The 20866-nt window shown below is 40.4% G+C and overlaps 1 protein-coding gene across 1 annotated transcript in view; it reads right to left on the reverse strand.

Annotated features, from left to right (window-relative positions):
- Window positions 1-20866, reverse strand: part of LOC119895159 (polypeptide N-acetylgalactosaminyltransferase 10-like) — a 101635-nt gene that overhangs the window by 28883 nt on the left and 51886 nt on the right. The window contains exons 5-6 of the mRNA XM_038708061.1: window positions 6982-7167; window positions 6161-6344 (exon numbers count right to left, since the gene is read on the reverse strand). Of these exons, the coding sequence (XP_038563989.1) occupies window positions 6161-6344; window positions 6982-7167 (370 nt within the window). The remainder of the gene's footprint in view (window positions 1-6160; window positions 6345-6981; window positions 7168-20866) is intronic.

The following is a 20866-nucleotide window of genomic DNA, read 5'->3' on the forward strand; positions in this document are numbered from 1 at the left end:
GCGACCCGACCCCGGATAAGCGGATGAAGATGGATGGATGGACGATTATTTGAAATTTTGAGCACAAAAACTGAGAAATAATGCGAAATAAAGCAGAACATTTGCTTTACATTTCATCATTACAGGGATGATGTTACAATTTCATTAAGTCAGGAAGTACTGTAAGTAAACATGAGTGAGCCCTCAAATAATCACACATTAAGTCTCTGACATCACATCACTTTCTTTCCCTGCATCCCATTGTTTGGACAATATGGTGGACAGCTTTCTGAGACCTCCTTCCAGGCAGTTCACTGTTCTAATACGTTATGACTGCACTCCAATAAAGTGTAGATTTTTAACCTGTAGAAAACTGTGATCCAGGCTTGACAAAGCTTGATTGAGTAGAGACACGGGAGGAACAAACTTTGCCCTCCAACTCTTTAAATATGTTTGTCACACTGACTGACTCGATTTGCCTGACTGGGTGACAGTGTGTCTGAGCAGTTCATTGTCCGTGACTGGTAACTGGTGTATGCTGGAGGAAGAAAGCTCAAGAAAACACAAAGCCGACACACACATACTTTCTTCCCAGGAGAAGCCCTGAATAAAATGCAGACTTTCATCAGGAGACAAAGGGTCAACAACGGTGGCTGCAGGGGAACAAAGGGATGGTGTGTGCTGTATGTGTGTGTGTGTGTGTTTGACAGCAGAAAGTGTAGTGATTGCATACTGCTGTATGGTCACTGGAGTGTGTGAGCTTAGCAAAGAGAGATTGGACACTGTGTGGGCACTGATTTGTGGGGTGGAGATTGTTAGCTCTCGTTTGCCAGAGGGAGAAAACACAAACACACTTCACCTCCCTGGAGTTGTGTGGAATGAAACACACTGGCTTAAGGACAGACAACACTGATATGTCACTACTCAGATGAAGCTACTGATATTTAAACACAAGACTTAGAATAACAGCCAGAGGCATGTTCAGCTACAAATGCTTGCCAAAAAACATTGTTTCGCAAACCAACAAATATTAGATTTGTCAGATGCAATTACTTGAGGAAGTTGTGTAATTGGAATAGCAAAACATTTTAGATTATTATTATTATGAGGCATTTAAAATCTGCAGAGCTTTTACACAGCGGATGACTGCCCGGACATTAATCACTGTCACACCAGGAGCTGACACTGGGTTTCAAGTGAAAGAAAGGCCCCAACAAGACATCAGAATTTATCAACGTGTTGGTAGAATTTAAATTTGAAAGTTGCTGTTGTTATTGAACACAGCAGCGCAGCTGAAGGGCTGTAATTAGCTTTGGCAAGCCTTTCAAGCTTAGCTACCACATCTAACAGGGCAAAAAATAATGTCAATATTACTTTTAAATAATAATATTGATTAATATTTTGATTTTGTTGTACACAAACCACAGAATTGTTTATTTTCAATGATACCTGGCACAATGAATTCCCTTCATATTAACTTGTGTCCTTGAAAATACTAATTCTTATGTACTTCCTTAATGTATCATCTGACTTCAATACTCACTAATGAAAATAATCAATAGCCTCAGCCTAATTTGACTGTGTTCAGCTGATATATTTATCATTTGGTAACAGCAGACTACAAATTAGTTTGGTCAGCATGCTGGTAGAGGAATATGCACGTAAATAATCAATGCTCAGCACACATGTGAACATTCATAGCACTTTGTTGAAGGCTCACTGGATTACCAAAGAAATAGTACTAGTTATCTTTCTCTTTTCTGTCCAACACTGCGCCACTGTTGAAAAACAGAGGAACACACCTGTAGCTGCACAGCACTTCATTTAAAATGGTAATGCGTTGACCCAAAGACACCACTCACACTGCGGCTGCTGTGTTGCTTAGCAACTACTTGTTTAGCAGATGTTCAGAAACAAATTTGACTTTTTTGCTGGAGGGCATTTAATTGAATTTATTCTTATATGATTATACCATTTACGGTATCTCACAAAAGTGAGTTCACCCCTCACATTTTTGTAAATACTTGATAATATCTTTTCATGTGACAACGCTGAAGAAATGACACTTTGCTACAGTGTAAAGTAGTGAGTGTGCAGCTGGTATAACAGTGCAAATTTGCTGTCCCCTCAAAATAACACATCAAACAGCCATTAATGTCTAAAGCGGTGGCGCTGTGAGTACACTCCTAAGTGAAAATATCCAAATTGGGCCCAAAGTGTCAATATTTTGTTTGGCCACCATAATTTTCCAGCACTGCCTCCATGCCCCTCTTGGGCCTGGAGTTCAGCAGAGCTTCACAGGTCGACACCGGAGTCCTCTTCCACTCCTCCATGACAGCATGACATCAGAGAGCTGGTGGATGTTAGAGACCTTGTGCTCCTCCACCTCGGGTTTGAGGAGCCCCACAGATGCTCAGTAGGGTTCAGGTCTGGAGACATGCTCGGCCAGTCCATCACCTTTACCCTCAGCTTCTTTAGCGAGGCAGCGGTCGTCTTGGAGGTGTGTTTGGGGTCGTTATCATGTTGGAATACTGCCCTGCGGCCCAGTGTTTGAAGAGAGAGGATCCCGCTCTGCTTCAGTATGTCACAGTACATGTTGGCATTCATGGTTCCCTCAATGAACTGCAGCTCCACAGTGCCGGCAGCACTCATGCAGCCCCAGACCAGGACACTCCCTCCACCTGCTGGACTGTAGGTAAGACGAGCCCGTTCTCAACGCAGGGCGTCCAATACCAACGCTTTCAGAAAAAGTGACAAAACGTACGTTTGTGATAAAGGTGTTGACAGCCCCCGAAGCCCCTACCCTTACCACAACCATCAGAAATGTTAGTCCCTAAACCTAAGTCACTGACTTTATGCATGTCGACCGGCTAACCCCGCAGCTGCTAACAGGTAGGCATTTCAAAACATTCTAGCCACTCTAGCAGTGCAAGTCAACATTAAATCTGCTAAATATTATCATGTTAGCATGTTTGCATGCTGATATTGTCATTTAGCTCAAATGCCCTAGTACAGTCTCAAGGAGCCGCTAAAATGGCTTTAGTTCTGAGGTTTTTCAGATCTAAAATGACATAACTGATATGACACTAAACACAAACACACATACATATAAATTCTGTACAGGCAGACTATCTGAGACTCCTTTTCATTACATGTTCTCACACACTATGAGGTACAAGGTCAGTATCGACCTGTATGATGGTGGCAACAAATATGCGCAGTTAAGTCTTTCACATCTATTCTTGTAGTATTTCAAAGAAAGGTAAAGAGAGAATGGTGCAGCTCTGAATGGCTCTAATTACCTTGTCATCCATTTTGATTATTTTTATATTTTCAAAAAGGCAATCACTTTGAAAACACAGTGGCAAATTGGATTTGCACACAGACTTCTGTTTTCAGCTAGTGAGCAGCTTACTGTAGGCTATATACGGTATTATATTTGCTATATTTCGATACATTGTACTGCACTGTTTGTTATTGATGCTTTAGACAGATTTGTTTTACTTAACAAACTGTCAAACACTGAAAACTTAGATTTAATGTCTGGCTCTTCTTCAGTTATTCTTTGATTAACAGTTTCTGATTTAAATCATCTCTTTGCTAATGATTTTGCCAATTATAGACTATTTCACTTTGCCAAAGTTGAAGACATCTGCCGGGAGAATGTATCAGTTTCTCAGCTGGACAAAACACTGTCAAGTGTCAGTCCCCTGGAGGAATAAAGATTTAACTCAATGGGCCATGAATATTCCAACTCACAATTTAGATTTAATTAGAACTGCTCAAGTTGCCATTCTCTATTTCAGTCTATTGACCTTGAGGAAAGAGAGAGCCAAGGCCTGAGCTTACAATGAAGTCTGAGAGAGTGAGAGAGTGAGAGTGAGAGTGAGAGTGTGAGAGAGAGAGGTGTGATGGACAAAAGAGACAGTGACAATTGTACCATCCGTCCACCCACCCACAGACACACACACACACCTCCAAGATGGATTTTGCTGTCCTACTGTGCCTCATTCTCCGCTGCGGCAATGTCAATCTGAATGAAAATGAAAATCTTTGCGACTCAAATTGGATTTGCACTGATGAAGGTCATTTCATTGGGCAAGAAGAGCAGACTAATTCACGGAATGAGGATTGATTCTGATTGTTCTGTAGCTCATTTCTTCTTCTTTAGTCTCTTATCTTCCTGCAACACAGCCACCCTGCCTGATGATACATACTGTATTTCCCAGGACACCCAAATAGTCTTTGGCATCCAAGCATAGAGAAAAGTTGTCTAACTAATCCCTCAAGGCTCACAAATGGACTGTCTGGCATCACAATGCACAGTTATCTGGCCTTATAAATAGCAATGTGTGTCTCTGGGTAGAGTTTCTTTATTCTGGCCTCTGTTACTTAAAGGTTACCTGTTAGTATCGAACACTCATCAGTACTGTTTGCACTGGAGATGTCATATAACAATATATATTATGTCTTTGTATAAATTAAATTAACTTTCCAAAGGGTAATTATGCATGTAATTGAAACAAGCAACTAGGCTCATTATTTAAATTTCATCAATCAATTAACCTTAACTACCTTTTCCATTAAGTGATCCATCGTTTGGTCTATAAAATGTCACAAATTACACAACAAGTAGTTTCAACCAAGCAATCTGATTCAACCAGACAATTAAAATATGATCAAACATTGATTTATATGGTGGACTTAGTTTTGAGGAATGGTTGGAAAAGGACACAAAACCAAAACGCGACAGATCGAAAGTCGCAATGTCGAATGAAAAGCTCAGTCAATAAGAGAAGTCAAGGAATGAAGTCGGTGCGTCCCGGTCAACTTCATGGGCTGTTTCCAGGACTGTCTTTGGATTTTGCAACAGGATTCTCCACGAATGTTATGGTTAAATTAGAAGTAACCAGGGTTAGCGCTACTCCATTAACAGCTTTGTTGGGTTTAGAGCAGGCATTAATCACTTTATTAACAACCCTCCTCTTAGTCAGCACGGTGTATCACTACGAGGGCTGACCAATAATTCTTAATTGTGGAAACACCACAGTTTCCCCAAATCCCATTGTGACAATATGAAATACCTTATTTTATCTGGCCAACAGTCAAAAACCTAAAACCTCAAAAACAAATGTATTCCTTTTTCAATTAAATTTGCTTAAAATTATTACTTTGAACAACAGAACTGCTTAAAACAATAACATAATATGTTTTTATGTCTATCTCACAATAATATTAAAGTTGCTAAATGATAAGATCCAATTTTTGGCAAGCCTTCATAATTAAACAGGGCCATTCTGACAATAAACATATACACTTCCTCAGTGAAGAAGGTGAAGAAGAAGGTGAAGATGAAGAAGAAGGTGAAGAAGGTGAAGGTGAAGATGAAGAAGGTGAAGAAGATGAAGATGAAGAAGATGAAGAAGGTGAAGGTGAAGAAGAAGGTGAAGAAGATGAAGAAGGTGAAGGTGAAGAAGAAGGTGAAGAAGATGAAGATGAAGAAGGTGAAGGTGAAGAAGAAGGTGAAGAAGAAGGTGAAGAAGAAGGTGAAGAAGAAGATGAAGAAGGTGAAGAAGATGAAGAAGAAGGTGAAGAAGAAGGTGAAGAAGAAGGTGAAGAAGAAGATGAAGAAGGTGAAGAAGATGAAGAAGAAGGTGAAGGTGAAGAAGAAGGTGAAGAAGAAGATGAAGAAGGTGAAGAAGATGAAGAAGAAGGTGAAGGTGAAGAAGAAGGTGAAGAAGGTGAAGAAGAAGGTGAAGAAGAAGGTGAAGAAGAAGATGAAGAAGGTGAAGAAGATGAAGAAGAAGGTGAAGAAGGTGAAGAAGAAGGTGAAGAAGAAGAATGTTTCCATGACACAGTAAATTTGTTAATTGCAAGAGGTGGCAAAGTGTCATAAATATGCCTCTTCTTAGTACATTCATAATCCAGCCCTGTTCAGCTATCGCTTCATCAGACCAGTCGGTTGAATCCAAACAGAAGGGGTCAGCTTTCTCTTTCTAAATGCTATTGTGCCCCTAGCTACAACATTCAGACTGCGGCTCGTGCTTGTGTTAAGATCTGGTGGTGAAATTGCAGCTTAAAGCTCCTGCATTCGCGTGCTTGTGGACCATGTTTGTGTCCTCAGATAATCTGCAAAAAATTATGTCACAAATGTAAATTTGTTCAAAATAACTGGACTCACTCAAAGGGTTCACTGGGGTCGTCCTTCTGCAGTTCTGTAGGGATGGGTATCCGTTTGTAGTACATTTCCCAGTCAAACGCCCCTCGCATGGCGTCCCCTGCCTGCGTCTCATAGCCAAAGTTGTCATGGTCGATTACATCTATCATAGGACACACAATGGTCTTCCTGTTCTGGGCGATTCGGTCTGAGAGACACAGAGGGTGGCAGAAGGGTTGGTAGGCAGGTAATGACAATAGATATTGTAGAAAAGTTGTAGATAGATGGAACCTCTATAGCCAAGAAATACAATCTACTGCAACTCCTCTTATTTACTGTAGAAGTCTGGGAGCTGGGAGAGCTTCAACAAAAGCATAATGGTCCAATCTCAGACTGTTTCATTGTAATAGTTTTTACAGCTCTGGTAAGGGAGAGGACTGCAGTACTTCACAAGAAGAGAAAAATCTGATTTGAGAAAAGTACGAGAAAAGTATAATATAAAATTTCTTCTGCACAGAGCTTTGTTTTTTACAATATACCTTTTTTCTTTTTCTATCATATCCTGTTAATCATCTTGCGACCCTTCAGATTTATTTTGAGAGGTCCTGGCTCCCAGTTTGGGAACCACTGAATGTTTTTTTATCAGTCAGCTGTAGCAATTGGGTATAGAGTTGAGGTTAGAATAAGGATTGGGTTCACATTAGGGGAGAGTGTAGGCATGTAATGGTGATGAGTTAATAATAATAATCATCATCATCTTTATTTGTATTGCACCTTTCATACATAAAATGCAGCTCAAAGTGCTTTACATCATGAGCACTTAGTTATGTGCGTTTGTTCCTCACCCAGCAGCGGAGGCAGCCAGTTGACGTTGGACTCACAGTGGGAGTCTAGGAAGGTGATGACTTCTCCTTTAGCGGCAGCAGCTCCAAGCAGCCGAGTCCTGATCAGCCCCTCTCGTTTCTTGGTTCTAAGGATGCGAACCTTCGGCAAGCGCACCATGTACTCCTCTAGTGCCACCTTTAGGTGCTCTGCAGAGATTGAGACAGAGACAGCAGTAATCAGAATGGTGAATAATATAAAATTATATTGATGATTGTATTGATGTGAAGCTTCCCTAAGCTCTCTTGAGGAAAAGAAACTAAAACTAAACCATTAGCTGTCATCATCAAACAAGACATCTGCATATGCCACCTGCTCCAAACTGAAATGTTTCCCTTTAGGCATCTTCATAATAACACTCTCTCACCCATACTGGGACATTTTTTATATTTTCACTTACTTTTCTGCACTCAAAGCCTTTTTTTTTTTAATATCTTTATGTCATGAGACAGAATGTTACCCTAAAGAGAAAGAATACAACTGTGAGGAATGAAAACTGAAATTTAATCAGCCCCTCCAAACATGTGGTCATAAAGCATTTTGGCAAAAAAACAAAACAGTGTTTTTTCTCAAATTGCAGTGATGCTCAACATTTTATCGAACACAATTCATAATGCCCTACGAGGGAATGATATATATTGCATCCTCCAATAATATGTTTATTGTCACTGAGTCATGTGTTGATGCAACACGTGACAGAGTTCAGATCAAACTGATTTTGAGTCTTTCTTAAGCTGTAGTGATTCAGTAAATCTCAAGACAGAGGAAAATGTCAGCGAAATGAAACATACTGGAATATACTGGAAGGTAAAGAAATAAATAAATACAAAAGAGAGAAAAAAAACTGAAAGAAAGTATTAATCAATCAGTCCACAGAGCGGCATTTGACAGAAATCAATCCTCACCTAAATGGAACCTGTAAATCTTTCTGCTCAAACGTCAAGTCCGTTCTGACAGGTCAAAAAAAACCCATTGAGCCAGAGTCATGGCCATGTTACATTCGCTGTCTGTGTACTGACACTGTGTTTTCAAAGCTGAAACTAACTGTAAGCTGGGCCAGAATGGCTCCTGTCCCGGCTCTTTTTCCTCTGCTCTGGCGATCACTGCACCCCCGTGAGGCTCTGGCTCGGTGGATTGTCTAAGGGCCGCTGTCATGTTTCAGCAATAAAGCCGGGAAAAAATAAAAAAAAAAAAAAACAGATGAAAAACAAAAGTGTGGCAAAGTTTGAAGGAGCTAACGGCTGCTGCATCTACATGCTGTTGCCAATATTTTGATGCCTTCAGGCCATCTATTATTTCGCTGAGTCATGCAGGTAAATTGTTCTTCTTGACCCATGATTGCACACATACACTTTCACTAACTAACAGCCCTTTTGTAGAATGCAATGGAAGCTGTAACACCCTAAATCAATTCAGATTCAAAGAGATGAACTTTTATGGCCGTTCTTCAGTGAAATATCATGTATTGTATTTTATTTCTTCATCTTTTCTGAATCTGTCGCTGAACTTTAACACAAGAAAAGTTTGTAAAGCCTGATAAAAAGGGCCACTATTTGTAGTAGAATTTGTAGTAGAATTTGTAGAATACAGACAGACAGGCCAGACGTTAATAAAATTACCTCTGTCAGTATTCCTCATTGATAGCAGTTCTTACAAAAAGGGCCACTGTCACAGAGGAACCCCCCACCACCACCTCCAACACAACCACTAATTGGATTCTGAATATCAGAGGAGAGGATGGAGGGAAGGCAGCAGTGCTTTCAAACCTTTACAGGATAAAGTGGCAGGCAGGATGTCTTTATCTCTGCAGTCTGCTGTTGTTCCTGCTCCATCCTTGCTTTCCATTTTGCCCCTCCTTTGTTCCACTCTTCATCTTCCCTCCCTCATTCAACTCGTCCTTCTGTTTTGAAGCCGCCGCCTCTTAGGGAGGAACTCCTGATCCCAAGGGACAGCTGACACATTGAAGACAGCAGGACCAGCCAAAACCAACAAACCTGAAACCAGCAGGCCTTCAAATCTGTCTCTCTGCCCTCTCACAATCTCCCTCCATCCTTCTTTCCTTCCTCTCTCCTGTGATTTAGTTTTCAATGAGCCTGAGTGAATGACAGCTCATCTCCTCAAGTCAAACAGCATCAAAACCCGCCAAGCCAGTTCAAACCAGAGTGTTTGGGCAAGACCAGATCTGACCAGACATTATTAAAGCAGAGCAAACCAAATTAGAAGAGCGTAGCAATCAAGACCAGAGTGAGGAGAGTTGTCTATAAAAATGTCCCACAGGCCTCTGCTAATCCCGAAAGCCCCATTTGGGAAGCAGCCTGCCTGACGGTCTGGCTCAAATGAAGCCGTGATCCATGTGTTAAAGTTAGAGCCAAAAGTTTAGCCGTAAAGCCAAGTAATGGATTATTTACCAAGGCAATAATCCAATCTGCCTGTGACATTAACATACAGCGCAGTCAGAAAGTACGGATAGTGTCATATTTGAGAAGAAATAGGATAAAGAGCTGAGTTTTGCTTTGATTTAAGGGTGGTTACATCTACACCAGAGGACACTGTAGAAACTGCAGCATCAATAAAAGACACAAGAATGTAATTTCTATCATAACTATATAAACATTCAATAAATGTTTTTTTAACACACCATAACGCAATTGTATGTTGATATAAGGCCATTATTAAGTGTTCACTAATGCACACTATTCAGCAATTATAACTGCTCCTATGAAAACATTTCATATCATCATCACAAATGAGTTTTACTATACATTCATTATCTGTTGCTGAGGAGTTACAGTTACAGCACGCTATAAAATATGTTTTTATACCGCAAATGCTAAATAGGAGGGTTAAAGTATTTTTGCAACATTATATTTAGTTTATCATTCAGTTAAGACTATGGATAAAATAACCCGATGAGAATGTCTGGGTTTGACGAATCCGGCAAATTAAATACAACGAGACACATACTTCATTACTTTGATAACAGATCTTACAAAAAATCCAATATTGCTATAAAATGACCCTGTTCATTTATTCACTACGATGGTCAAATAAAACCAGAGGTGTGAAGTGATGAGTCACCGCGGTATAAAATGTACAGCATAATCTCTGGTGGTTGACAAATTTATCGTCTCATGATTTATCCTCATGTCACCCAAACAGTATTTGGCGTCAGATCAATACTTCATTTAGTAGGAAAATCCATTCTTTATTTTATTACAATACCCGATGAGTATTGGCCTATATTTTGAATGATGTACTCTGTTGTAATTTGAATGTTTATTCATTTAGTGAAGAATAGATCATTTGCGCAGCTATCCGATTGCTTTACTTTATATATGTAAAGTTTACACTTTATCCTCCATGTGTTATCTGTAACAGTGATATTTTCAGTTTTAACTTACAACATCAACCTGCCTAATTACCTATAAAGGTCACCTATAAAAAGACTAATCTCTAATTACTTAATATTAGACTCATCACATAATTAATATGTGCTGCAGGGTTTCCACACTGAAACAGAGGCTGAGAGGCTCTGAGGGGCGAGCCTTTACCTTCATAATACTGCAATAAATCAGCCCATTAGCTATTAACCATTAGGAGATTGATTCAGGCTAAACTTTTGCCCTGCATGGGATGACTCTTAAATAACCTTCCTAATGATAGCCAGTGAGATTAAACAATGAACATTTGCCTTGCATGTACAAAACATTCAGCGAAGGAGAGGGGAGCGAGAAAGGTTACGGCGTCTAATTATGAACGGTAAATTTGACACGAATAAATTGGAATACGTCTCCTCTGGTTTACTGAAAATTGGTGAAGCTATAAATCACCCAAACGAGAGCAGGCTGATGTCTGCAAACACATTAGTCATTATTAGAATGGAAATGATGAGGGCTCAGACATCATCGATGCACGGGTCACCTCCGTAGACACCAACAGCCGAACATTCGCTGCCCTCCATCTGTTACTGCAGAACGAACGCATTGCATCTTCTTCTGAGCCATTAATTATAATTCAATCACAAACACTTAAACTAAGTAAAGAAGAAGCCACGGCGCACTGTGGCCACCAGTGCTCTACAAGTATTCAACAAGGGGAGTACATTCATTTGATGACAACTTTCCATTATCACACTGTTTGATTTGGTTCAGAAACCAGCTGCATAAAACTAAAAATACAATACACACTATATTTCTTGTTCTTCATTCCCTTCTGCAGTTTTTTGTTGGGTGAGGCGGGGGGGGGGGGTTTCAATTCAATTAACCTCAAATTACAGTGTATCCAATATGGCATCTAAATCTTTGGCTTTCCAAGGTGCTGGATTACTTCCCAGAAGTCTTGGCACAGCACCAAAGAGCCAAGCTGCTAATTTATTTCTCCAAAATATTCGGCTGCTCCTGTGAACTCCATCACACATCCTCCCTTTTTTCCCCCCCGAGTGCCAGTATGGGAACATTTGAGGCTGCTTTTTTTTTTGCAATTGTCATTAAAAGAAAAAAAAGATGCTGAGGGAGAGTGTGTGATGATATAAGCAGTTGGGGGGGTGGGGGGGTAAAAGGACTCCCCCGCCGCTCATCCTCCCGTTCATTCAAAATACACACAGCTTAAATTGCTACTGAGGCAAAGATAAGAGATGTATAACAGATGTGCACTTTGCCGTCACGTCGTAAAAATGATGAAAGCAGCATTTTGATAAGCAAGAGGAGAGGATGGACAATTTCATGTCTCTGCCCTCAAGCGCTGTCGTGCATTTACAGCACAGACACGCATGCTACTGCTATAGAACCACAACACTGACATCTGTATCAGGGCTGCTGTATTTCTGCTGCAAATTTGCATTTGAAGGTTGCATTTTGAGAGCGGGGTGATTTGAGCCTGTGGGGGAAGTTGTTTCTCGGCAGCCATAAACAAAATTGGTCACGTGACCACACATTTTTGAAGAGTTAATCATTTTACTCACCCTGTGATGGAGAGAGGCCCAAGGAATTAGTGATGAGCACATTTAAGATCAAAAAACAGTTTTCTGCTGTTCAAAGTGTTTTGTTTTTTTTTATGTTCAAGGAGTCCTGGTTCTTGTGTCAGAACAATTACAGAAAATCTTACGTAGGTGTTAGTGCTTTAGGAAGTGACAATATGAGGCTATACTGTTAGCGTGACATTACCCTTAAACAGCTGGATGACACAATTTTGTTAAAATGGCAGGGACGGGGTAATTTGAGCCCAAGACCTGGGAGAAGTTAAGCCAGATATTTTACTGTAATTTCACATTGCATTCTTATGCATCACCGAAATGATGTGAAGTTATGCATTTTAGACCAGAAACCATCATGTCATGCTTCTATAAATGGAAGACAGACAGGCTTCAACTCCTATTGTGGGTTTGGACAGGGCAGTGGGAGAGGTACAAAAATGGGAAGTCCGTTCATCAGGTGGGAAGGGACATGATGATAAACAGGATGGCTTTAAAGCGATACATTGACATGAAACAACCAGGAGACATAGCTGCAATGTTTCACTATCTAAGTGCAATTGAATGTTGGGACCTGGCGTTTGAGTTCGCACGATGAAATGACATTGATGTCACCGACCCCCATGTGGCTCAACTTACCTCTTTATATGGCAGCAAGTTGAGCCAAGAGTCAACTGTTTTTTGTAAAGTCATATTTTGAAGACAGTTTATTTTAGATCCAGATTGATCATTCCCAGGGACGCACCACATCCTAAAATATATGAACATGTTTTAGTTACTGTCATGTCCTCACTTCAAAGACACCTTATGTCTCAACTCACCCCGCCCTCACCTCTGCACCCCAGTTATTAATATGAATATTTAAATCAGTTTTGACAAAATTGTTCGGCTCATCTTAACAATTCAATTTAAATAGAACAATAGGGTTGAGTTCTGACTACATTGCTACTGGTCTCAGGTCTGTGTGTCAATCTTGTACTTGAGTGGATGCAAGTAGACTCACGATCAGTTCTGATAATGTGTAAGATATGTGTGAACTGAAAAGAAAAATGACATGTATTGCAACTGTTTTTGACCCCAGCTGCTTATTTATTGATGGAGCATCTTGCTGCTGCCAGTGTTGGTTCTCTCTCTATCTGGGTCTGTTCGGGTCAACTGTGTTTTAGATCGACTCCAATTATTTCTGGTCTATTTCAAACTGGTTATGACTGAAAATAAAAATGAATGTATGTACCTTGGTCTCAGTTAGGTTTTCCACTCGTCTGTTTCAGACCAGGTCCAGAATTTTGGAAGGATTGGATCCATTTCGAAGCGATTAAAAAACCTGAATCTGATAAGCTCAGAGTCTAATTAACCTCACAAATGTTGGGTTCATGTTTGATACAATTTTAGTCTGTGCAATGACAATAAAGGAATTAGCAGAGAGATGGGGAATGACATGCAACAAAAAACTTCTGATTTGGAATAGTAAGCTGTACCATAGTTTCTTTCTTCCTTCATAACAGCAAGGAACATCTGTAGGTTCATTGATCTCAACTGAGAATGAACTGGAATACGGTGATGAGCTTGTTTCTTGGACAAACAGCAAAGTCAGTCCCTGGCACTTTGTTGACGACCTATCACACAAGTCGTGTAGTCTACCAATCTATCTATCTCTCAGCCAGGTCATGCATGAGTGTCTAACTCTGTGGTCACCTAATGTTTCCACAGTTGCCATCTCTGAGGCAAAAGTCTCATGTAGTCCGATCCTGGCAGAAGGAAGACAAACTATCTACAGTTATGCATAACAGAAAGGTAATGCAGGAATTTGCCTAAAAGCCAGCCCACTGCATCTAAGAATTGTCAATTTGCATGCAAAAAAGATATGGAAACATAATAAAAGGAGTGTAAAATGAAGCAGAAGCACTGATACAACAGAGGACAGTTGAGGCAAAACTGACTTCATAAAGGCACGACAGGAACAGCAGAGGAGAGGAGAGTCACAGTTAGTCACTGTTAACACGGCAGCACTGATGTGTTCACTCTAAATTTCGAAGCCTCATCCTGTCGAGCGGCTCTCGTACTGCCGCTGTAAAAATATCCCCATGGGGATTGTTAGTCCTTGAGAGAGTCAGAGTTTCTGAACTGCAGCCTGTCAGCTCGGACCTGTTCAGGTTTTCACACAGACACCGTTTCTGCTTTAAGAGAAAGAGCTTTTAATGACTTTTCTGGCCCACGATCCCGTTTTAAGGTTTCGTAATCCACATGACCCCATGACGAGAAGACCAGTCAAGTTGTTGAAAATGATCATGATGTTCTTAAGTACATTATTATTAAGAGCACGGAGGAGCTCCAGATGTATCATACAGAAATATAAGTATTGAACACCTTCCACAACCATGTCTGAATAATAAATGACCCATAATGTGGCTCTGATCTCAATGTGGAACTAACGATCATGCAGGTGTGAATCATTTGTTGATTATCATTTTTTTGTTTGATATTGGTGACACTTTTGATGAGCTCTCATTGATGTGTATGTACATTTAGAGTCTCTGTAGGAGCTTATCTGATGTTTCCTGATTCACTATTCAACCATCCTTTAGGTGCATCTCTGCTCTCCAGCTATTAAAACATAACATCAAACCACCATTTTTGTTATTGGCCGTCTCTCATTTCCTAAATTTCTTTCCCTTTTCCTCCCCCTCTCTTTTGCCTTAATGGTTAACTGACTATTATGATTGTTTTGGTTCCAAGACTGCCCCCATTAAGCTGGCAGGATGCCAGTTACTTCCTCTATTACAGATGCTAATGATGCTCCTCTGGGAGCGGATCTGATTCTCAATTTAAACTTCAATTAAAGTGAAATAATAAAAATAACCGCTTTATGGAAACAAGACAAAACAAAGAGGATGTCTCGTTCTGTGAAGCTGTGTTCGTCCTAGGTGTTGAAACGTGGGAAATTACACCTTAAACCTTAAAACAGGGAGAAAATGACTTCAGGGCACTACATTAATTGAGGCACACAAGTTTTGCCTGGGCAGAGGAGGTGGAACATTAGGTGTCTTTTGAATCAGTTTGTGATATCACAGCCAAAATATTTTGTAACAAGCATTTAATAAAGACAACTCTCCCAATATGCATTTATCACTCACTCAATCTCTGCCTTTCTGCTAACATGCTTGGACACTTACAGGTGCTAATGAAGTCAGCCTCCCCGGAGAACAGCTCTCATCTCCAAAGTACACTCCAATTAAAAATGAAGGAAAAAAATAAACACTCGCTAAAACATGATAACGTGCTCCACTGCTTCACGCTGCCTCTCGTGTAAAAACACCGCCTATTAGCCCCTGAAAACACAGCTTTATTAGAGGAAGCAAAATGAGTTGACAACCATTTAACTCCACATGGATGGAGAATGTGGTGAAGAAGAATAAAAAGGGAAAACTGTTCAACAGTTTTGAAATATGTTTCACTGCTGCTTTGGACACATTCAGTGAGCAGAAAAAAAGAAATCCATACAAATCCTCAATTTCAGCACTCGCTTTGCATTTGAAGAAATAACTCTTAAGATGCTATACTAGACTCATTGTCTTGAGCACAAGTGCAAAAAATGTTGGAACACACAATACTACATCTATCACTTATTTTTTGGTTAATTTGGAGAATTTGGTTAAAAGAATAACAGAAAATAAATCTAAAATGATGGAAGGTGAAAAGCCTGATTATCTGTTTTTTATTTTATTGTTTGTTTATTTTCCATTTATTTATTCTGTTCTCGCCTGTTTTAATTTTCCATTTAATTCTTTGATTAATATTTTACACCACACTGTAACTTTTACTGTCAAGTCTCTAGTATAGTTCTCTGCTTTCTGGGTCGTGGTGCAAGTACAACTGAACACTTTTCTCTGCTGTTTTGACTGCTTTTACCAAGATTGTAGCGCAAACAATCTGGACTCACGTTGACCTTCTTGAATAAGAGAAAATATAGTACAATGTTTGACAGGTGTGAGAGATAGGAAATCAAAAAAGCAAAAGCCAGATTATTTGTAACCCATTAGAATTATGGATGAACAAATAGGTTTATCTGTAAATTAACCTGTTTTTATTTTCTAATTTAATTTAAAAAAAAATTGTATAATGTCTTTTTTCACACTTCCCTATGTTGCTTTTATTGAATTGCCTTTTGGCTGAAATGTGCTATAGAAATAAACTTGCCATTGCCTACAGTGATGTCTTGAAATTCCAGCCAACAGTACAAACCCCAAAGATATTCTTTTACAATGATATACGACTGGCTGAATCACATTTGAGAAGCTGGAACAGGGAATGTTTTGCATTTTGGCTTGATGGTGCGACTGTCCGCATGTCAAACTGTCCTTGGGCAAGACACTGAAACCCAAATTGTTCCCAGTGGTTGGCCAGCACCCTGCGTGGTAGCTCTCTGCCATTAGTGTGTATGAATGGCAAAAACCTTGTACACCGCTTTGGACAAATGTAGCCATTTATCATTCATTCTAACGATAAATTGTTCATTGTCATTTCAGGACTAAAGACAATCACAAAATAAAAAAAAAAAAGTCAAAAAGAAAAGAAAACAGACAGGTGTCAAGAAACGACACGTCAGCCACGACCAGTTGCATGAGCACTTTTCAAAACACGTGCTACTGTATGTGAGAGGTGGATCTTGGTAGATTTATGTGGTGGTAGGTGTCGTATTGTAATCACTAGACGACACTTACCACCACAACAACACAGACGTAGCGGACAGGACAACCAATTTTGGAACACATTGTGTCCATGATTACGTGTAGATCAACAAATGAATGCTGGGGCAGTAGGCTTACATTGTGGCAGAGCAGGTTTGACCACGTCCATCATACACACCTTATAGAAGTGACGGGAACTTTTACATAATGCATAATAAAGAGTGCTGAGATAATTCAGACCACTTTGAGACAAGTGAAGTGATGTCAAAGATGAAAGTCTGTAAAAATCAAACCAATAGTCATTGTATAAGTATGTATGTCAGTGTGCCTCCCCTCCATCCTTTCAATCAAATCAAACTGCAATGTCCTAAAATTGGGTTGCAACAGGAAATGCATCACATTAAGCAAAGATGCCGATCCATGAGGCGTTTAATGACCTGGCCACAAAAATGACGAAACGGCTCCTCTTTGGGATGAACATGAATCCATCCCTCAAAGAAAGGCATGCTACTTGTTAATTTTGCATTGAAACATGCTAAAACATGAATCTCTCCTTTCATTGCATTCCATTACATCTATCAAATAACCCATAGGACAAATTCTAGAATATCAAAATTACGCAGTAAAGTGTGTTTTTGATGAACTGGTCTGCTGATGCTGTCATGGGTTAGTCTGAGTGCAGACTGAGGCGTGGACCCAAATGCAGACGATACGAGAGGTGCTGCAGTTCAGAAAATTTATTTACTCAAAACTTAACTTAAACAGGCTTCCACGGAAGCTCGAGGCAAGAGTACAAACAAAGGTAATTCCAACAGAAACATAACCAACTGTCTAAATCCAACAAGGAACAAAGTACTATCCAAAGGTAAGAGCCAAAAACACAGAGAACAGAGCACGGGAGAACCAAGACGCAAGGACGTGACCAAGACTGAAGACACAAGCAGGCATATATACACAGGGACTAACGAGCGGGGCGGGAGCAACACAGGTGAGGGGGATCAGGACTAATGAGACACAGGCAGGCAGAGAGACAGCAGGGGAAACAGACAGACACCAATAAGGCCATAGGGAAACTAATAACCAGGAAGAAACAGAATATTATAAATAACTGATCCAGAACACTAATATACCAATAAACTACTACTAACAGGGAAAACAGACTGAACTAAGATTAAAGAGAACACAGAGCAAACATGGACAAAATAATACAGAAGTACACAGACCAGAAGTAGACACTAAGACACTAATTAAAATGCAGGACATAACTAGAATACGAAACAAGACAGATACTAAGAAAACTTAAACATGCGAATGAACTAAGGACTAAACTTAGCTACAAAACCCTAAACATGACAAGATCAAATAAAGCTATACAGATACCAAGTAAACTAGGACATGTGAATGAATGCAATAATAAACAAGGCTACACAGAGAAACACAGAACCAAGAACAGACTAAAACAGGAAAGACGTGAACACAAAACCACACTCCTAACAGCTGTTGTGTTGATGATTTCCACCTATAAACGTTTTTGGGCGATAAGAATGAATGTCCTTCTAAATCTGTGTGGTCAGCTTTAACACTGGGACACTGCAGGTCTCTTGTTGAGTTTCTGCCACAACATGTGTCAGCTGTTATCAGGGCCAGAGGTGGTCTACTGCAGTACTGAACAGGGTCTCTAGTTTCCTGCTCTGCTCTATTTCAGCAGCATCACATGGTGGATTGTCCACCTGTGTGTCTGCATGTTCAGACATGTGTGATAGATGTTCAGCAGAGAAATCCGTGGAGAAAGTAGCCCATTAGCTGAGCTAACCTTGACACTATCGGTGAGGTTGGGAAGCCGGAGCAAGCCAGCACGCCCTGCAGGGAGAGCGAGGGCTGAACATCCTTCCTGCACAAGCTGCGGAAATTCAATTACAGCCTAATGAAGAGTGAGCTGACCTCCCCTCACCATCGCCTCTCTCCTCACGCCTCCCTCCCTTCTCCCTCCCACCCAGCTGAAGCTCACCACAAAGTGACGTAGGGCAGGTTAGCAGGTATAAGTCATCCAGCACTTATGCAAACTCAGACTGCGTAGACTGAGTAAGAAAATCTGGTTACGGTATTTGTTTGCCAAGAACTGACATGATCACTTTTAGGCTCCATCACTGACATCTTTCAAGGGCTCAGACACTTTCCATCTCAAGCTCAAGGAGAAAAAACAATGACCTCTTCATTACAAATTTCTGCTGAATCTTTGCTCTAATTAGCCATTATATTCATTTCATTATTAAGCTGCCTTTAAAATGTCTGTCTATTCCATGTAACCTTCAGATGTGCCACAGATCTGTCGATGTCGACCTTATTCGCCAATATAGTTTGAAAAAAGTCCGAAATTACTTAATTACCCTTTCAAGCATCCAACCCCTCCACCACCTGGGTGGATTCCCACTTTTCATGCCAAAACACGATAACGGCAGTTATAAACATGTCATGTCGTCTCAAATTACTAGCTACAAACTGGCAACCAAGTATATAGAACTAATTACATGTTGGGGAAAAATGAACCCTTTGACTAAACAGAAACATTTGAGAATAGAATCATTATCTCGTCTCTAATATTTCTCTCACATTAATATTCAGTGTTCCCAAATTAAATATTCCCATTTATATATATTTTTTCAGACAGTTGCCTAATTGATCCCATCAGGGACTGGACAGTGACTGAATAATTGGACAATCAATCAGGCATCAGTGACAGGTTTCCATTGCAGGAGGTGACGCTGCAGTGTGGCTCAGTGGTCCTGCTGAGAAGGATTGTCTCTGTCACAGACCACAGTTAACCATGATGGATACATCTGGGCTCATACTGGCCCGGGTTTAATGAAACTCTGCTATGAAGACGTCTAAGCCCAATAATATGCCAGAGATGAGATATGAAGGGAAAATATGAAGCTGTCCTTTAACCAAGTGGTTTCTTGGTATTCTAGGAATCACAGCAAAAACATTAATGATATAAATTGCTAATATAGCCATATTTTGCCCGCACGAGTAAAAGGCAATTAGTCGTCGCATAAAAAGCAGCATCATCATCCTCACTGCATAATTTAAAATTAATCAAAAACATACCAAATGTGGTGTTTACAGAGGCTGTGTTAAAATGTACAGCTTCCGGTCAGCGATCTGACGCAAACGCGGAAGTCCCTTAAACCTGCATTCTATTGGACAACCAGCAGGGGGCGACTCTTCTGGCTGCAAAAAGAAGTCCAGCTCCATTAGAAACAATGGCAAAATGACCCTACTTCTCAGCTGATTTATTACTGAGTTTATGGTCTCAGTCGCTAGTTTCAAGTCTTCTTCAATACAAAATGATGTTCATTCAGTAAATTATGGTCCCATTTATTTTAAAATAGAGTATGTTTCAGGGCGGGATTATCTATGATGATTGACAAGTGGCGACCTGTCAATCAGGCTAGAGTGACTCGTACCCACAGCACTGTGTAAATTTAACCAGCACGATTGAAAAAAATTATTAGGAGTCAGTCTGGTGAGTACATTTAGTTTTAAGACTGTTGTTCGCTAGACAAAATTATCAGCCCTGTTAAAATGACAGTTAACGTAAATTATAGATGCACCTAGCTAAGCAAGCTAGCTAGCTCCACACACGGCTGTTAGCTCTACCGTCTCGTCCAAATATGGTCGGGGTCCGGTGCCGCTGGTTGCAAAAACTCAACATGGCCACACCCTATTGGCCAAACTCGAGGCTTCAAAACCGCAGTCCACAAACAAACGGGTGATGTCACGATGACTACCCCCACTTTTTATATACAGTCTATGATTTATCAGAGACTTGTGGCTAAAAACAGCCACCTGCTGGGTCTGGAAACAAGAGCAGTGAGAGACTAGCCATCAGGAGCACAGGGGGAAAATCACTCTGTAGGCCGGCTTGCTGCCCTAGAATTTGGCCTACGTACCCTCAAATTGACCACATCGAAAGCAAAGTGCCTCTAAAATGATGAAATTCCATTCCTGGTCGGAGGTAATGGAAAAAAGAAAAGAAACATTTGCTATTTGATCGACAGACTGAAACCGAAACCTGACATTTATTGTTGCCAACAACCACTGAGTAAACTGTTCCCAGTCAGTAGCAGCAGAGATTACAGGGAAAGCAGAAGTTAGGACGCTAACATGACCAACAATCCCGGAAGGCTT

This window comes from Micropterus salmoides, unplaced genomic scaffold, assembly GCF_014851395.1.
Source record: "Micropterus salmoides isolate LMB-PRFRI ecotype aquatic unplaced genomic scaffold, ASM1485139v1 Ms_hic_scaffold_9, whole genome shotgun sequence".
Lineage (NCBI taxonomy): Eukaryota > Metazoa > Chordata > Actinopteri > Centrarchiformes > Centrarchidae > Micropterus > Micropterus salmoides.